Source organism: Perna viridis, chromosome 2 (assembly GCF_037379345.1).
Source record: "Perna viridis isolate PV_CMFRI_1.1 ecotype Kerala chromosome 2, ASM3737934v1, whole genome shotgun sequence".
NCBI classification, from domain to species: Eukaryota; Metazoa; Mollusca; class Bivalvia; order Mytilida; family Mytilidae; genus Perna; species Perna viridis.
In genome coordinates, this window is record NC_142446.1 from 31,608,615 (window position 1) to 31,629,337 (window position 20,723).

Consider the following 20,723-nt stretch of genomic DNA (forward strand, 5'->3'; position numbering starts at 1 on the left):
ATAAATAAACATTACTTGGCCAATCTTACATGTATGATCTCTCTCATTTCTTGATATATAAAAACCCAAATCACAAAAAAATAGATGTTTTTGCACCAGAGAATGTAGATATAGTCTTAAATGTTCTATTATTATGCACAATTTGTATTTTTGTACAACAGTTCGACAGTTTGCAGACATTTGTTTATTTTCAACTGCTCAATACAAGTGCACAGTTGCAGAATTGGAAAGCGAGTAAGTCTGGAGTATTTGTACTAATCATAAATGGTTAAATACATGTAAATATGTCTCCTTTTGCAGGTTTCTGTTTGTCTATTGATTAAGGTCATATCACTGTGTTTGTGTATTACTTGAAATATGAAGATATTATTAAAACTTTTCTGCTTCCTTTCTATGCTCAGGTAATTTATTGAAAGATTGGTCATTGCTTTAAATCAGCTGAACTTTAACCCCCTTACAGCTTCTTCTAGTTTATTGAGTAATTTATATCATTTCTCTTAAGCACTTTTCCTGCAAGGGGAGATAAATCACTGAATGTTGAGATAATTCAATATATTTAACAAAATGGTTAGATAATTAAATTGCATTTTAATGACAACTTCTAATATATTTATAGGTAAGGTTTATAATAACATACATAGCATTTATTTTCTGCAATTTCTATGTGTGGTTTATTTAGAAATAAAGTCATAGGGCTGAAAGGATGCTCGTGACATATTTAGAACTACATGTACTATAGATATATTCTCTTAGCATGGACTCTTGAATTTATTTTCTTTGTTATTATGAAAGCTATCGGTCTTGTCTAACTGATAGAAAACTCTTTTGGGAGCCATTGATTTACTTTTTAATTTCCATTTTACTAGTCATTTTAGTTATTTCTGTATGTTGTCCATTTGCAGTTTGGCTTCAAAATTTGCTTTTCTGTATCATAATTTTGACATTACGTTGCCTAAGATTTGCTTTTTCTCATTTGTAAATTCAGTCTTGTATGTTAGTACACCTATTTTTTTAACAATTTATTTGTGTAAAATATTATTTTGTGTTAAAATAGAATTTCTCTGAAAGCATGCGTAAACATATGTACTGTATGAAATTATCTTTACTAAGTTAATTTCTACTGCAAATAGAATGTGCACATCTCTTATATTCTAATCTAATCATTAACATTGTGTTCAATGCAAACTTTTTATCTTCTAGTTTATCAAAGAGGTAACACATAACTTTGCGGCACCATAGTTGCTATATATAGCCAGAGAATGTACACACTTTTTTGTCCACTATATTCTAGCTCTGCTATACTGGTTCACTGGGTAAATTTTTTGGTCATCTTACAAAAATATATCAACAATATTATAATAAAAGTAGTTGAAGATACTGTATATGCCAAAGCCATAATAATATTGCTTATATTGATTCTGACAGGTATGTCCGGCTTTTATCAAATTCAGCTCTAGATACAAACTTTCCCAATCAATATGGATTATGTATAGTATTAAGTGTGTGTTTACTTCATTAAAAAAAACCAGTTTTTTTTTTACAGTTATTGCATTATTAAACAGAAAACTTTCTAGTAAGTTCAATGTGTGCTAAAATTGGTAAATTGGCTGAAATTAGGAACAAAAAAAAAACTCATTTGATTCCATGTTGGCATGGAGGTAATAATGGCTGCATGTGTTGACAAATTGTATATTTCAACCATGAAAGCCTATTGTATTAAGTCAAAGTTTGATAAAATATTTAGCTTCTCAATAAGCACATGGCCAGTATTTTCAGAGGTGAAATCACGCACAAATTTCTGTTCCCTCAGAATTTTAGTAAATTGCTTGGAAATGATAAATTTTGACATCAGTGGTGTAACTGCTCCTAAATATTCTTTCTTAGGTTTCAGTCTTCATTGAAACATATAAAACTGTAGGAAAATTGTGAAAGGGTATTTTAAAATGTCCATTTAATAACAAGGAATATACCCCTATGTCCAATTTGCTTTGTTTATGCTTTTTAAACTGAAATGTTTCCTAATTTTAGACTGTTATCCTTGTACTAATAAAATGGACAGCAACGCCACCTGGATTTGCAATTCTAATTTTTATTACCTGCTAGTTTCTGGCTAGGGCACGGTCATCAGGGTCTTTGTAATTTGCAAAATTGTTGAAAGATTTCAGTGACTCAAAAGGGAGAGGGCTTAATTAATAAGTGGGAAGTAGTAATACAGAAAGATTTACTCAGTGACTAGTAGTATGCTAAGTGCATTATGAGTTTCTTCGTGCATGGAGGGGAAAAGTTTAGTTTAATCATTGTTATGTTAAGTTATTCAGTACCGTCATTTAAGTGTTGAAACCCCTATACTTAGTAACTTGTCCACCTGTTTTAAAGTAAAATTTATTTAAAAACTTATTGTAGGATAAGTAAGTAAAGTATGTCTTTCATTACTTTTCTTTTTTTAAGTCATATGAGGTGAGCTCTGGTTAGCAGAAAGTTTAGTGTTTCTCTTCTTTATTCCAATGCAGTAAAACTAAACCTTTTGTGTTCATTTAAAGAGGTAGAAATGTTTAACGTTAACATAAATACTACATTTTGATGATGGTTTTAGTTAAAATGGAGGCTAATTAATTTTCAGTATTGTTGCCACAATGATTGCAGAATGTTACTTGAAATATTAATAGCGTAACTCTGTTATTCCCTTACAACTAATATATTCATATGAACATTACTGATTTATATTTTTTTAATCAAGAATGACAATATTCATGAGCAAAGATTAGTTTCTTCAGGTTATTTCATATTTGTTACATTACTAGATGGAAGTCAATACATGTACTCACTTAACTTTTCTTGAATTTCTCAAAACTTTCAATTACAAATTTATTTCCAACGATACACACAAAAAATGTTGGTTCATTTGAAATTTTGTTTTCCTTTTTATATTACTTTAAATAACTGTAAATGTAATTAACTGTTTCATAAATACAGCAAAATGTAAATGTAATTAATGTTTCATAAATACAGCAAGTCTTTTAAAGCATATATCTAATGTGAGTGAGTCTTTAACATTTAAATGCAAAAAAACTGATATTTGATCATTAGTTGTGTATGGAAGGCCTAGATCAGGTTTGATCATTAGTTGTGTATGGAAGGCCTAGATCAGGTTTGATCATTAGTTGTGTATGGAAGGCCTAGATCAGGTTTTGATCATTAGTTGTGTATGGAAGGCCTAGATCAGGTTTGATCATTAGTTGTATATGGAAGGTGCAGCTGATCTTTTAACATAGGAGTCGTTGAAGGATTTTAGGAAATCCTCAAATGATCTTTTTTTCTTTAAAACCAGACCATAATCTGGATATAAAGTCTGTTTAGTTAACTTTAATACAATTTCAAACAAAAGTGCTCATAATTAATGATAATCACTTTTTTGTGATTGTGAAAATAAAGATTTTAGTCAGCATGTTAGATATTTTAAATGGATAGATTAGTTTAGAAAGGAGACACACATATTCATTTTTTTTTAGATTTTTGCATCATGTTTTTACTTAAATTGTATTAAGGTTTTTTTTTACTGCATTTACTTGTCTTGATTAACACATTTCAAATGATCAAAACTGTGGAAAAAGTGGAAAAACTTATTTTGTGGGTATCAATTTCTATTTTCAAATTGTGTAAATTTGGTTGGGTAGGTGTTTTTCCAAATTGTTTCCCTTTGCTAACCAATACTATATATATAAAAATTATATATTTTATTTTAATTAAGTATTATGTACAAACAAGTTTAAAAATTGGTACCCAGGAATAGTTAAGTACTTCTCCGTCTAAGAATCAGGGAAAATGTGTATAAGATGTTGCACATAAAAACCAAGTATTTATACCTATAACCTCTAGAAATAACCATCAAAGTGTTTGTAAAATTTGCCTTTTTAAGATATTGATAGGTCAAATTTAATTGAAATGCACTATGGACAAATTTTTTGAAAATTTCCCTGCACTTTTTCCTTAAATAAGCAGTCAAAAAATATTTATGTCACAGATGCTTCAGGATAAATTTAAATAGCATTTTAGTTGTTTTCTAGATGTATTTGAATATATTTGAGGCAAAAAAGACCAAATTAAGAAATACAATGTGCCACTTATTGCCTGATTCTTACAGAGAATGGTGCTTAAATTCTACAGTAGTTGCTGTGAAACAGTTTTGTACCCTGTGTGGGGGAAGGGGGGAATGGTATTCTTGTGGCGCTTCTAAGGGGATGAGCTTTGGTCCCTGAACTAATATTAACCTGAATCATAAGAGGTAGAAGTCTAACTTGTTTTACCTTGCATATATTTTGCTTGTTACCATTTATATTTAATTCAAATTTCAAAATGACAAATTCCTTATAATATTTTATACAAGGAAGAAATTTTACCTTATATAACATTTTGAAGTTTTAAGCAGGTTTCTCATTGCTTTATGTATTACAATTTGAAAAGAATATAGTTTTCTCTTAATTGTAACAAATATATGATAATGGTATAAATTGTGGAAATTAAACTTATTTTGATAATTTTATTCAAGAATTGGGATTCACAGTTTTACAATTTTCAAATATCTTGCTAATTTGGCATAATGTTGTTTATCTAGTTTAAATGTGAAAGCATTTTTTGAAAACTCATTTTTTTCATAGAAACCAAGGGATATGATTTTCAGATTTTACTGAAATATGTTTAAAAACATATTGTCAATGTTAGTTTCAATTTATTTTTCCTACTTGCTTAAATTGTCCATGTTTTTTTATCCATATTGTCATTGTTTTTCAAAACTTTAAGTAGATTGAAATGTAAAATGCCATAATATTACAACAGTTATTGTTGTCTTGTAGAGATGGATTTCCTATTCAGCCTAGTCAAACTGGATTTTGCAAAGTTTATCATTTAACTCCACTATTAGCCAATAATCGGGATAAACGGGGTCTCGCCTTGGACGGAAAATTGAAACATGAAGACACCAACCTAGGGTCATCAACCATGTGAGTAATACATTGTAAACTATTTCTTTTTGTTTTGTTACTTTCATGAATAAGATAAAATCTTGGAAGTGTTGCTGTAAATAAGTTCGTTAATTGTGGAGTAAATATTAGTGTTTTGCAAGGTTAAATAATCGAGATATTAAAGGAATATAACTTATATCTGAATGGATTATCTTGTATAAAGAACTTGGTTTGATTTACGCATAGTATAAACCACTTCATGATTCTGCATAAATCAATCCGAAGATCTTAATGCCAAGAGCGCTTGTTCTGCACACTTGTTATATCTAGGCTTTCTTCAGCACTCGCAATATTTTGGTTATTCAGTCTTTCCAATTAATTATTCTGTTAATAGTTAACTTAAATTTAGATTTATTTGAAGAGGTAACCTACAAGAATGTACTTTTTATAGAATGATTGATTAAACCTAAGTTTGGAGGACAATAACTGCATCATGTGACTAACTGTCCCTTGGCAAACAAAAAAAAAAGATTAAAAAAAATTGTAAAAGTAGGCTTAAACACAGAAGACAAAAGAGAAAGGCAACAAATCTGTACCATCTTTAGTTTCTACTAAAGATTTTACAATGAAAAATTTCTTAAACTTTTAGCTTGACATGTTGTACAAATGCATTGTAATCTATGTATTAACTATATACAAGTGAGGCTCTGCATAATCGTATAATTTCTATTCATAGAATGACTGAAACTTGTCAGAAAGAGAACCTGGGCATTGTTGTATCATATAAAGTTAAAGTTCGCCTCATCCTTGGATTTGGATCAGGGTATGTATCAAATTAACCTCATTTTGAAATGAAAATCACAAAATAGATATATATATATCAATTAAATCAAAAAGAATTTTATTATGTAAAATGAAAACTATTAGTCCCCGGAAGAAAGACATATTCTGTTCAACTCTCTTTCTGTCTCTTGTTTAGGGGTTGAGGGTATCTTATATGTTCATTCAAACTTTTCTTCAAGCCAATCAATTTTTGAAAGTTTTAAATCCAGGCAACATCCACTTCTGTTTGATGAATATATGTATCATTGGTGATCGTCTTTACAATTATACTTTCTCATGGATGTAAAAATCATTTAGGAAGTTTATGTTTTGTTAATGGTAAAGGGGAACATTTGTATAATGCTTAAACATCCTGTTTTCTATTGCAGTGATCTATCTGTGGAGTTGCCATTTACACTGACACATCCAAAGCCTCCAGAATCACCCCCTCCTTCACGGTCTGTCAGTCTGGTACCAACAGAGGGTGGGGACATACCTGTGGACACTAATCTTATTCAACTTGATACAAAGTATGTATTGATATAGCCTGATATAGTATTAAAGTTTAATTTGTTTCATGAGGGAGATAAATGTCAGTAGACCATTGTATGGAAGTTGATGAAAATAATTATAGGTAAAGATATATAAAAACATCCTTGGAAGAGATCATTTTGAAGCATATGAACAATCAAAAACTAGGAGTAGGAACCAGGTTTACTGCAGGGTAAATATCTTAATTTCTATAAATATCTGATGAGATTGGCTTGAGGAAGGTACACTTCATCAAGACTTTTAAGATCATGGTTTGGCCAAGCCACTAAAACATTGAACACTAAGCTGACAAATATGATAGTGATTTCAAATTTGGTGTACCTGGTGCTGCTTGTAACACGATCTAACATACAAATGAAAATCACATGAATTTCCATTGGTCATGTGACTAAAACTGGACAACTATGCATATTACAAAGAAATACATTTTTTTTCCCAATGTACTTCTTTTACTGTAGTATCTGCCTAACATGGTACTGTTCTTGATTCTAAAGCTATAAGAGGTTTCTCATAGGAATTACTTTATTATAGAGATTAATAATCAAATGTTCTTTGTGTAAAATTTCAAATGTGAAAATATTTTTTTTGGTTTTGCCTTTGAACTTTCTCCTGCCAAAAACATCTTAACACTATTGATATGACCATAAAAAAATTGTGGTCATGTTATGTTATGATGCTGTTGTCGTTTTTTTTTTTTAATTCGTTTCTGTGCAATAACATTATTTGTAATGAACCAAATGTCATGGAATTTTGATATAATGTTACTTGCTGCTAGTGGAAGCTTGCTGTTTAAAAATCATGTCACTGTTTTGTAGAAAAGGGGGACCAAAAAGGGGTAAAATAGGGTTTAAAATTGAAGTAGAAGGTTTATTCCTCATTCAGTTTATACAATTCTTGTTTTAATTTGTTTCTTATGAAATTCTGTGTTCCAGATGTGTAACTGATTTTAATAGCATTTAGAATTTTCAGTAAATAGGGGCTAAAGTGAGGCCACACCCTAAAAATCAACTTTTTTATATTTATATATAGAATTTTTTTATTAGATTCCTTCTGCATTTTCAATCAGTATTTTAAGTTTTGAACATTTCTCACCATCTTTTAGTAACAAAGGGTCAAAGGGGCCAACAACATAATTTTTTGGAAGACTATTTTTAAAATTTTCATATAATTGCAAAAAAAACTGCAGTTGTATGTTGGTTCCTCTTTACAAGAGTGTTAAGATGTTTGCTAGCAAAATTACTCTATTATAAACAGTTTTTTTTTTTTCGGATAATGGGTTACAAAGTGATCTATGAAAGAAGAATTTTTTACTTAAATTGAATTTCAAAAAATCCTGCAATATTGTATCCAAACCAGTTGTAAGTCCTTATGATTAAGTTAGTCAAAAACTAATATTGTGTCCACACTTGCCCCAAGTGAACAGGGTTCAACTGGCTGTAGTCATATCATGCTGCTCTTGATGAAGTTTTTTTATTCTCTGTTGAAGTGAACTTTATTTGACTTCATTGATGATTGAAATACCAGTCTAGTGATCACTCATTTTTTTTATTTATTTTAAAATACCAATAAGTTAGCAAAATCTGTATGATAGATAAGATTAACATGTTTTGTATAATTATATGCTTGGAGATTTAACTTCTTTGATACTGGCATTTTTTGGCTTTGTTAATCATATTTTGGTTTTTCAGTCTTCTTTCCAATTATCTGTTCAATAATTAATTTATTCAATCTAGTATGAGTTTTATAACAAAAATGATTATATCTTTTTTCCTAAGCAAAGAATCTGATTGAGTTGGTAATTTTGTGGTACACTTTACAATAACAAGTATCATAGACACAAGATACTGCATGGAAGTATAATCTGTTAAGATCAAACCATTCATACTTATGAATGGAAATTGTCATCAAATATATGTACATATATTAGTAATGGAGACCAATATTGTTGTTGTTTTGGTTTGAAGTTATGATTTTTAGGAACACCACTTCGCATGTTCATATATGAACACTTTAAATATTAAACCAATTTTCTCCCTATTCCCAATTATAAACATATATGTATGAAATTAGTTTTTATATAGATAGCAGTTCCCAGTGTAATAAATTTCAATAATTCATACTGTGAAATAAATTCGGAAATTTCACTCTCTTACTTTCTCCAGCTAAAATGCCACAACTTTGATATCAATCCTTCAATTACAGAATTTAAAATCCGTATTGAAAATATCGATATATTATGAAAAAAAATATTTATGTTCAATAGGATAATCAATTGGGTATCGTAAATAACCAAAATATGATCACTCATGTCACGAATGCTTGAGGATTTAACTCTATGATCACTCATGTCCAGAACGCTTGAGGATTTAACTCTATGATCACTCATGTCCAGAACGCTTGAGGATTTAACTCTATGATCACTCATGTCCAGAACGCTTGAGGATTTAACTTGTATGTGGAACAAAATCCACACACTTGTTATTTTTAGGTATTCTTTGGCACTTGTGATAATATTTTGGTTATCAACTCTTTCCAAATAATTATCTTATCAATCTTCAACTACAAAATAGTAAATGTTAAACAAACAAAAACCTGTAAATTATTTAGTTCTGTTAGTGAACAAAAGTTCTACTGAGATAATTTATACACCCAAAATACTCCATGACATTATACAGTTGTCAACAGACTTTCAGTTGTGCAAAGAGTTACTTATATTGAATGAATTATGTCTTCCATGTTGAAAAAGAATTAAGATCTCCAGCTACTAGTACACATATCATCAGAAACCCAGGATGGATGGACATTTGGGTTTCCGAGGATGAGTTAGACACTATGTATCTTTGGTTCCAAAACTCAAGTACATGTACTTCATTGTAACTGTATAGACTCTGTGTAGTTAGTGAAATGCTAAAAGGCAACAATAGTATCTTACCAAGTCTATGTCAATGTTAATTAAGTGTAGGTTTTCATAATAAGACAAACTTAAGAGCACCAGAAACAAGTATGTTAACCCTTACTGGTCCTTCGGTACAATTATAATTGTTCTCGGTACAGATATTGATAACTGTTCTATTACATTATATGAACAGTGGGTTCAGTGATTTTATAAGATCTGACCTAACCAATATTTCAGTGATTTTATAAGATCTGACCTAACCAATATTTCAGTGATTTTATATGATCTGACCTAACCAATATTTCAGTGATTTTATAAGATCTGACCTAACCAATATTTCAGTGATTTTATAAGATCTGACCTAACCAATATTTCAGTGATTTTATATGATCTGACCTAACCAATATTTCACACTTTTCTTTTTCAGTGGTGATTTAGACCAAAATGACGATTTTATCTTTGAAGACTTCGCAAGATTAAGACTTAAAGGACATGAGGGCGATGATACTGAAGCATAATGAATCTTGTTCCTATTTATAGACATGATGTAATGGGATGTTGTAACTTGTTGCATAATACCATCTATATTATAATTTAGCTTATAAACAAGCCTAAGTTATATTCTTAGTATAAATTTAAAAGTTCATTGTACCAACCCTGTTTCCTATAAGACACTTAATAATTCATATTTTCCTGACCTTAAGTATTTTTTGTTCTCTACTCAATTGTTCTGATAATCAAATAAGCAGAAATCTCTCACATTAGGAAAGATAAAAGGACCTACCCAGCTTTTGCTGTAGAAGATTTTTGTATTGTACATTTATTATGAGCATAATTATTTCTTGACGAAGTCTTGTTCCCAAAGTATAAATTTAAAGATAAAATGGCAGCCTTTTTTTTAAAGTAATTTCAATGCATTTATGAATTAGTATCTGATGAATAAGGAATGAATTAATTGCATATGTGATGTTTACCTTCTTATAATATTCACCAGTTTAGGTTTTCACATCTGTGAACACAGATCTAACTTTATAGTACAGTACAGCTCATATGGTTTGACCATTTCCACCCTTTGTAGTGTTTAGCGTGCATAGTAAGCAAACAAGTTTATATGGCCCAAGGTAACTATAAGTTGGTGGAAGTCATTTTTATATCCCAGCTTGCTATTCAGGGGTCTATAGGGACCCTCATGTCTGTTCATCTGTCCTCAGACCTGCAGGTTTCTGGTCAAAATTAATCAAATAATCACTCAAACTTTATGACTTAAGTAGCACTCCAGATAAAGATCATGCAAAATGCGATTATGGGTAAAAAGCCTACATATTTTTATTTTTGATATTTTGTTTGAAATTTCATAGTAAACAGAAATGAACATGTGGTTTTTCATATAACCCGTGCTCTTAGGGGAGAAAAATTATATAGAATGCACTGTAGATTTCAAAATTAAGGGAGATAACTCTGTAAATGGCACTCAAATACAATAGAATTCACTGCATTTTCAATGTTGATAATCTCCTAAGAGCAGGCAGATTTCAATGCATCTGTATGAACCATAAAGTACAGACCAAGATCATTGTTGTATTTACCATTCAGAAGTTTCACTTTGAGAATTTTGAATGGAGGGGTATCTTTGATCACCCAATTAATTCTCTCAAGCTTTTTAAAGACTTTAAAGTTACTTATGTAATTTAAAAGGATTGAATGTGGCTATATATTTTATGAACTGGTCCACCATGAACAAGTGAAATGGTAAAATCTCTGTGAGCTGTATTGTAACTGGGTTTAGGTGTCAGGTTAGATTTTTTGAATTCCAGTGTACTGCAAATCCAAGAAGTGCTTTTTTGCACTGGTTTTATGGTGTCAAAATAAATGAATTAAGGAAAATATATGCATTTGTATTTACCCTTAAACAACTGAAGTGTAAAAATACATACTTGTTGCTATCTATTATGTTGGTATGGCCTTTTCTCAACTAAGTTTACCAAAATATAGTAGAATTTTTTTTAAAGAAATTTGACATTTTTCTCCCTTTTTTTATAGGCAAAGTCAAGTAAATGCATATATTTGTGATGATATTTTTCTGCTCTTTTTTATAGGCAATTAAAGAAAATGCATATTTTTGTGATGATTGATAGGTAAATTGCTAATTTCTTTTCAGAAATATATACCAAGCAGCACAATGATATAGAATCATTCACTTGACTTGAATTGTTTATGAGTTAATCCCTTTGTGAATGTACAAATAACAAGTTACTACAGATTTAGTAATGATGTGTCATGTGATTGTCATGTGATCAGTGCTATTTTATCATGTGCTGTATGTCAGATGTATTTTTTTTTTCTTTTTCTGTATAACTTGGTACCTCAATGTTTTAGAATTTTAGTCCCAAAGTTCTTTAGTTTAGCTCTAGAATAAAAGTAGAGAATTTTGGTTGTCAGTATACATACCAGAAAAGTTAAACACAAGTTACCACAAAAATGTGTACAGGTGAATTTTTGCCATTTTTTTTTTCATTTTGTGAGGTATCAAGGACAATATTATATAACCCTGCCTTTTTTATTTGAAGAATTTAAAATTCATGTGCAATTCATGACATGCATGAATTTTTTTCATAATCAGAGCCTTGATCTGCTGCATTTCTAGTCAGTCATACCCTTTATTGTTGCACAGTCCTTTGGATTTCATGTAAACTTTACAGTTACTGGATACAGAGTACTTCCATGGGGTACTATTTTTTGTGGTCTTTCATTGAATAAAATTAGTATAAAGATTAACCTACTACCATATGTTATGAAACTATTCCAAAACTGTAATTATTTTTATTTGAAAGAATCCACAAAACTTGATATGTCTGAAGTATTTGTTTAATACATGATATGTTTGAGTGGGACACTGTTACAATTTCTTGAAAATTGTTATTTAGAAATTAGATACATCAAACTTCCAGCAATGGATTAAAGTGCTCATAGAAATTACTTTTACAAACCTAAATCTCCGTGAATTAACATTTATTATTCTAGTTTTTTTTTGCAGTGACTTCTTTAGGATGTGTTTGCTGATTCCTGTATGGAAGTTTGACGAAAATTCCAACTTTCAATTTTTCATGAAATTAATCGAGCATATATTTTATATGATCAGAACTTTCCCTATTGATTTTTTTGTTTTGTGATGAGTTTTTTTGCTTTTGAATAGTAACACTATTTCTCAATTTGGATTTGTTTTGCATGTTAAAAGACTTCCAAATTTTCATCTTGGGGAAATGCATTGAAACGCGAAAATAATAAGCATTGCTTTATTGTAATTCATACTCATTTAACTCAGGATTATTGTAACATTTTAGATGTATAGCAAATGATGGCATATGTTTCTCTGCTAGTTACATATAGTTAGATCATTTTAGTAGAGTTATAAATGACTGTTATTGTATTAGCTGAACCATACACAGGGGGAGTAATGGCTGCAAGTAATCCTTCTGAAGAAAACATTTACTTTTTCCTACGTTTTTAAGAAAAATTATTAAGAATTAATTAGGGAAATATTATGTTATTATCAACGCACCCTCCTAACAAAAAATTTATTATCAAAAGCACCTTCCCAACAAAAAATCCAAGTTAAAAAAGTTGTCAATTAAAGTGTCAATTAGAACTTTAAAAGATCTTTCAACTAGAAAGTGATATTTATTTATCAAGTTGCTCTATTCTATTCTTGTATGTGGTAGTGCTACATTGAATTATTGTATTTTCCAATATTTTAGCCAAATATTGTCTTACATACATATATGCCTTGTACTTTACTGCATGTTTTAAATGATATTGGTTTTACCCTTATCTTCCCTAAAAACTACATGTATGGCTTATTATTACTTCAGACAGGATGACCTTATGAAATGTATAAGTAATGAACATTATATCATGCTGTTGATAGGACAGCTCAATCATAATGCATGAATAGGTTCATGCAAGGTCAATTTCACTTTTAGCAGAACTGTCTATAGTGAAATGTAAATAATTTCAATAAATTGCTCCCAGCTTTCATTGTTTTATGAAATTACATGCTAATAATCTATAATACAGTAGACTTCCCATCTGAGTAAGCTTTTTGTTTTGTTATCATGCAAAACTGGGCTTGGTATCATTAAAATGAGAATTTCCTCAAATCCTTCAGTTTTTCCTCAAATTTTCAATTTCAAATGACCTGATTGGTCAAGAAAATTGAGTTAGGGTAGTATTTTAGGAGAACAGCAATTTGGGACGTAATGACACCCACCACTGACATAAGGGCTTCAGTAAAAAAAAAAAAAAACATGGCCTCTTAGAAATTTTGCTGCATAAAAGTAATAATTATTTCCTTTTAATGTTAGATTGTCCAACAAAACTGCTTTGAACTGCTTCGACATCTATTTGTATGTTTCAAGTGGGTAGTATGATATTGTTCGTCCTGTTTACAACTCATGATGTACAGAATGTGTATTAGTATAGTATTGGTAGTAGTGTATAATATTGGTTTATTTCCCTTTATAAAAAAACAGTGGTGGTTTTTGAAGCTTGAAAGGACTTTAAATGACTGTAAAATGTCTATATTTTAGTCTGTAGTAATGTTGCCATGTGTGTATTGGAGTGACACTAATGCCTTTAACTTTGTTTTAAACCTGGCATATGACGATCTTTAGTTTTTGAAGTTCTTTGCCTAGTCTCCAGTCATCAGGTGATGCATATGCCATTGATAAAACATTGCAGACCTTGGGTGTCTAGATCATCAGGTAGTTAAAAAAAACTATGTAACTTGCATTTGAAGAAGAAATTTTAAAATATAATGCTGAATGTTATAGAATATTACCTGAAATAAATGTTGATATTTACTTAAAAGTATGTACTGTTTCTACATATGTGTGCAAATGTCTGTATTTCTTCGAAAAACCACAATCAGTGCAATTTTTATAGAGCTAAGTCCAAGTTTGGTGTTCATATTGATGTATTCAAGATGCCAATCTCTCTACCTTGTTTCTATTTCATCTTTCTTACTTTGTTTTCATTGTTCATCATTTAGGACCTGACTTAACGGAGTCATAGAATATAAGTCTCTGTAAATATCAGGCTGTAGGTGAGATATGGTCTGTTATAACCCACCTTTTTGACAGTAAAATTCGACAATTTGTACAATCAGCATCAGATAATACAGACAAGATTTTCAGTGTAAATTTGGAAAAATTAGTTTATAAGTTCATTGAAATGCACTTAAAATCTACATTTCAGGGACAGATAAGTCTGTCATAAAAAATCTATTTTCTGAGATTTTTATGTGGTCATTTCAAATGGAGAAGACTTTTTTTTTAATGAAAGTATACTGTCAAATCGGTGGGTTTTGACATGTATGTGTCAGATTTTTCCCAATTTGCTTGATTCTTATATGGACTTGTACTAAACAGTTAACTTTCTTATCATTAAAAAAAAAAAATTGTTCACATGAAATAAGTTATTCCTTCTTCCCTGTAAATTTGATTTGTGAAATTTTTATCATAAGAATGGATTTTTGTGTCCAATGATTTTAACTGATAAGGGAACTTGATAATATTTTGTTTTTTGCGAGAAAAAATTAAGGGATTCTGTGGTTTTCCATCTCTGCTTTGTCTAAGTATTAGTATAATCAGATGGTTTGGGTAAATTAAGAAATGGATATTTAAAATTTGAATTGCCATTTACATAAAGAAGTGCTATTTAGGATAAGATAAGTTGAACAAAATTTGATCCATGTTATATTTACCTGATATGAGATACAACTATTTTTCTACTTTGATAAAAAAAAAATTAAATAGAAAATTTCATCATTTTTTAGAAATAATAATCATTTTGTATGTGGAATCCTTTTATATTTTCTGAGGGGAGGGGGCATAACAAAATCTTCGAATCCATCAACTAGTTCCCCTCCCATAGATCTGACATTGATAGTGTATGATTAGTTTTTATTTATAGATTTGTACATACTATATATAGATGTGATGTAATCCTAGTTGTTTATTTATATGGTGCTTTGTTGATAAACACATCTCTAGCTTGTTGTCTGTATTCATGTTTAATTTCATGTAACAATAATGTCAAAAAAATAAATCTGTCTTAAGAGGTAATTTTGTCATTTGATTTGTTTTACACAGATGAACTATGTTTGACCACTCCCTTTGTGAAAAATGGTTGGTTCTAAAGTCTGAAGTTTCATTTTAACTATACTTAGCCATGGATGTTTTGCAAATCATTCTGTTCTAGGCCTTGGTTTCATAAAAAAATTACTCCTATCATGGATTTAAAGCAACTGGATTGGTCAAAATCAGAGTTTTAAGGAAATATCAAATACTCATATCATGGATTTAAAACAACCGGATTGGTCAAGATCACAGTTTTGAGGAAATATCAAATACTCATATCATGGATTTAAAGCAACCAGATTGGTCAAAATCAGAGTTTTGAGGAAATATCAAATACTCATATCATGGATTTAAAGCAACCAGATTGGTCAAAATCAGAGTTTTGAGGAAATATCAAATACTCGTATCGTGGATTTAAAGCAACTGATTGGTCATAATTTTTCTTGACCATTTTTTCAGTAATGTTTTGTAAGCTTATTGTATGGTTGGATCAAATGTAATTAGTGGTTGTGTTGACATAATACCGGAATGTTAGGTCAAACCAAGGATTTTTATTGTAGCCTACTATAAAAACCCTTGGTCAAAATAAGAAATGGTTTCTGCAAAAGCAGTAATTTTAAGAAGGTAGATATATGGGCCAAAACTTTATCTAAGGATCGGAATGAAATGATTTTGTAGATGTAATGGTTGTTACAGTCTAGGTGTTATTTCTATTCATCACCGAGCTGTTGTTACGCGCAAAAGTACCCACTCTGTATTTAGGAGGGACATATGAGCGTTCTATGCGTCTTCACTGTGTTATGATTGGACATGGAAAGTACTAGCAACAGTCGTCTTAACTAAATACATGTATTAGACTTGTCTTGTTTCCACTAACAGAAAAGTGGCAACCAGTCACAAACTTGACTAGTCCTTGGTACAAATTTAACTGGAGATGTGCATACTGTCTGAAATTTCTATGTACAACGCTAAGTTCGGAGTTCAGATTAAAATTTTGTGAAACTAGAGTTGTTGAAGAGTTATCAAAGGAACCAAGATTCTAGTGGAAATCAAAAGAATATAATCCAGGAACATTAAAAAAATAATAATACGTACAAAGAAACAAAAGTATATGAACTTTCTTTTTCTTTCGTATTTTCTAAAAGCTAAAATATAAATAGATGAGAGAGAATCGGAAATTACCGCGTATAAAATTGTGTCATGTGAGAAAAGTACGCATGTAACGCGGAAGTGTAAAAACACTCTTTGTGTGGATCAGGTCAAAATATGTCATATTTCGGGACTTCCCACTTATTTAGAGCACATTTATTTCCCTGTCATGTGAGATTAATTTTGTTTTAAGTATTACTCGTTTCGAGGAGCTGTGGACACTTCGTATAATGGAGGAGGTAGGCGCGTGTTACTATATTCTGCTTTTACCTTTTGCTATTTCACAAGCAGATGAACTGACAAGCGAAAAACCAAAAACAATTGACATTCCATCAGGCGATCCAAAACGATGTTACGTCGTGCTTAATGACAAAAACTTGATCAGATATGAAAGTTTGCCCGGTAACGGCTGGGATAATCTCAAAAACAAAGATGCTGGAATAGTAGTAAACTTTAACTATTCGAAATGTAGGACTACAGACGATGGACGATATATAATACCGGACACAGTTTATACGGTACCAATCAAATCTAGCAAAGTCGAGACCTACGCAGAGTTGTTCGATCACTGGAGTAATTACACCTCAACTACGTCAAGTTCGATAAATATTGGTGCTGGATTAACACTCGCCCATTTTGGAATCAGTGGAAAGTTTTCTCATGAAGCAGAGAGCATCAAATCTCATCAGGTAAACGACAAAGCAATAACAACAAGGGTGCAAGTGCGGTATGTACGCTACACTGCTAAGCTTCAACCCGACACCCCACTCCATCCTACTTTTAAAGCACGCCTGCTCAGCATTGCAGCACATTTGCAACTTAACAGAACTAACATGGCAACTTACGAAAGCCAACTTTTGGTGCGTGATTTTGGAACACACGTTGTGACAAGCGTTGACGCAGGAGCAGCCTTAGTACAAGTTGATGAAATAAAATCAACTTTCAGTCGGGATTATAGTTTCTCAAAAAGCAAGATAACAGCTTCAGCGAGTGCATCGTTCTTTAGCGTGTTTAAAATTGGGGCTAGCTATGAACACGAGACGACAAAAGAGATGATCAACCAATACCTTGGGAATCGTTCTCATTCCAGGGTTGAGACGTACGGAGGACCAGTTTTTAAACCCATTAATTTCAGTCTAAATGACTGGGGAGCTGAAATCGGTGACGATTTAGTGGCACTCGACCGTTCTGGAGATCCTTTGTACTTTCTCATAACTCCGTATTCACTTCCGGAACTACCAACGTCAGCCGTCTACAAGTTGATAAAATCGGTGAAAACAGCAATAGAAATATACTATAAGTTCAACATCTACCGTGGTTGTACCAACCCCGATTCTCCTAACTTTAGCTTTCAGGCAAACGTCGACGACGGCACGTGCAAAGCGCCTTACACCAATTTGACTTTTGGTGGTGTGTACCAAACTTGTACAAGAACAGGACAGCTTTCACAAAATCTGTGTAGTGGTTTGGATCAGAAAAATCCATTAACAGGAGACTATTCTTGCCCCGAAGATTACGAGCCTGTGATGCTTCAAGAGTCCACGAGATCTGCATCTGAATCTGTCCATAAATGCCACCGCTGTTGGTTATTTGCTCATTGTTGTCATGACGAAACCAGACAAGGAAGTGCACAATACAGAGCCTATTGGTGTGTTGCCCGAGGTAGTGTACGTCAACAGTCAGGATTTTTATTTGGAGGACTTTACACTAGCACTGTTAGTAACCCACTGACACTGACAAAAGATTGTCCGCTCTATTTTTATCCGCTTAAACTGGGAAACGATATGAAAGTTTGCGTTAGTGATGACTACGAGTTGGGTTTCGAATACGCGGTGCCATTTGGTGGATTCTACAGTTGTAGATCTGGGAATCCACTTATGCTTGGAAACAATTCTGAAAAACTGCTGAAGTCTGGCCCTTCCCTTAGAGCTTATTTACAAAAGTCTGGAGCCGGACATTGGCCAAAGGGCTGCCCGTCTGGTTACAGTCAACACCTTGCAACGGTCGAAAATAGTTGTGAAATAAACTATTGTGTTGTTGCTGACGCATTTTCACCACACGGACTACCTCCTCTTCGACAACCACCTTACATGGACATACCCGCTGAAGGATTTGAGGATTCACTGTCATATTCAATTAGCGAAGACGGTTTGACATGGGATATAATCGAACCGTCTGAATCCGACGGTCCAGCACGATCGACAGGCCCAAATTCTAAATCGTCGGACTCTAGCCAATCTTCAGATGACACAGGACTGTCGAAAGGAGCTGTTGCAGGAATATCAATCGTCGCAACTATAGCCTGTGTCGTCTTGGCGTCGATTGCCTTTCTTAAATATCGACAGCATCGTAGCTTGTATCGGCCATTGACAATGTCGACAGCCGCCGGAAGAGAAAGAACTATTCAGAGTGCTAATCGAGTGCAATATGGAACACAGAACACAAACGTCCCCGAAGTTTTAGTTGAACCATAGTGGAAAATATCGTTTTTATTATAGTGGGTCAGACAAACATTAATTTGGACTTGTAAAATATCTAAAAATGGAAAGAATTTAGCCCCTCCTCCTTATCTTTTCAGTTTTCCTTACCATTATTTCACTCGAGAACGAAGGAAATAGTAAACTGAGAGGGAAGAATTTCCCTGAGCACCAATACATTTAGCAAAAAAAATATTTATTCCGTAATTAAAATTTCAAATCCCTTTCATTTTACTTTTTTGTGCATTTGTATTGAAATTTTTCTTTAAAATATGTTCATTTCTAGTGACCTGTGGCTCGTGTTATGTCATGATTTTTTAAAACGTAATCATGTTTGTGAGCTCTTAGTTTAATAACTTTCAGGAAGACTTTTTTAAAACTTTTTTTCTATTTTCAAATTAAATTCTATTTTGTGAATCTCGGTGGTGAAAATTAGTTTTATATTTTATAGTTTGTAGTTTGTATTCAACTAAGGATTAATGCTATAAGCTAAGCTACATTTGAACAAATAATTTCAAACTGAGATTGTCTCCTTTCCATACACACACATAAATATATATTTATATGTATATGTTTTTTTATAAAAGTTTTCTGGTCCATCTGTATTCTACATATTGTATTAGTGTTATGTTAAAATTTTAGTCAGTAAATATAACTTGAGTTAGATCTGATCAACTAATGACAATACATTTAACTTTATGTATTTATTGAAATTATTTAAATGACTTATCTTCCTCTCTTTTCAGCTTTCTTTCCTTTCTTTTTACTGAAGAAAAAATGAGGGTGAATAATGTTCCTACGCGCTTATGCAATTTAAAGCATTTTGTATTTTTTAGTATCATTTCAAGCCGCTTTCAGTTTTACTATTTCTGTGCGTGTGACAGTATAAATTGATTTTTTAAGCATTTAAAGTTCATTTATTTCACCAATCGCTTGTGTTGTATCGTGTTAAAAACAAACTGTATCTGAGTATTTTTTATGTTATTGGAATGATAAGCGAACTGAAAAGGCTGACTAATAATGAAATAAAGCAGTCCTTCTCCCAAGCAACTTTTTTTTTTATCTATTTGCAATTTTCAATTGAGAAGTGCTTTATGTAAAATAAGAATACGTGCACACAAATTAAAGATAGAGAAAGACTATTATAAAAAAAATCTGATAGAACGGTCTATATAGATTAGAATAGATTATTTATAGCTTTGATTCAAGACGTAATCCTTGCTGGGACCTTTAATTATGGAACAATAAACTTATTCTTCTTATTTTATACCCCACTGAAAGTGGGTGGTATACAGTAATTGTGGTGTCCATCCATTAACCCGCAATTTTCACAGTTATTTGATATTTTGGCACAAGCTTTATGGAGGTACGTCATAAATCGGGATTTGATTTCAGACTCATGCGACGTCAGCGTCTTGTTACCATATTGTAACTGGAGTGGGAGCGGGTTGTATCATTAAGTGAACTTTTCTCACAGTCTTATTTACTTAAAAATGAATAGGTAGTCCTGTTTGTAAGCTATTCCAGTGATGAAACTTTTTCTTATCTTTGAATTTTTTTTTGTGAATCTCGCCTTCATACAAGGAGGAAACTGGACAAACTATCTCAATGAACTGATTTCGTCTGCCTGTCATATCAGCGGTTCTACTAAAAATGTAAAATATCTGTTATATTTTTATTTTTGTAGGTTTAAATTGTATTTTATTATGATAATAAATGGTGTTTTACATTA

General features: G+C 31.5%; 2 protein-coding genes across 5 annotated transcripts in view; both read left to right on the forward strand.

The window, feature by feature from the left end:
- LOC148624638 (beta-arrestin-1-like) overlaps window positions 1–15,350 on the forward strand; it is a 77,685-nt gene extending 62,335 nt beyond the window's left edge. For all 4 annotated transcript variants that reach the window (XM_088567419.1, XM_088567418.1, XM_088567421.1 and 1 more), the window contains exons 9-13: window positions 162–234; window positions 4,851–4,997; window positions 5,695–5,781; window positions 6,170–6,310; window positions 9,656–15,350. In XM_088567419.1, the coding sequence (XP_088423545.1) occupies window positions 162–234; window positions 4,851–4,997; window positions 5,695–5,781; window positions 6,170–6,310; window positions 9,656–9,746 (539 nt within the window). In that variant the 3' untranslated portion in view covers window positions 9,747–15,350. The remainder of the gene's footprint in view (window positions 1–161; window positions 235–4,850; window positions 4,998–5,694; window positions 5,782–6,169; window positions 6,311–9,655) is intronic.
- A 1,380-nt stretch (window positions 15,351–16,730) lies between these two features.
- On the forward strand, window positions 16,731–20,723 carry LOC148624639 (macrophage-expressed gene 1 protein-like). Its single transcript, XM_088567416.1, has one exon. The coding sequence runs from the start codon at window positions 16,745–16,747 to the stop codon at window positions 18,986–18,988; it is 2,244 nt and encodes a 747-aa protein (XP_088423542.1). The 5' UTR covers window positions 16,731–16,744; the 3' UTR covers window positions 18,989–20,723.

Bases quoted from the DNA above. Each gene is read 5' to 3' on its own strand.
- LOC148624639 (XM_088567416.1), top strand. From the start codon at position 16,745: ATGGAGGAGGTAGGCGCGTGTTACTATATTCTGCTTTTACCTTTTGCT.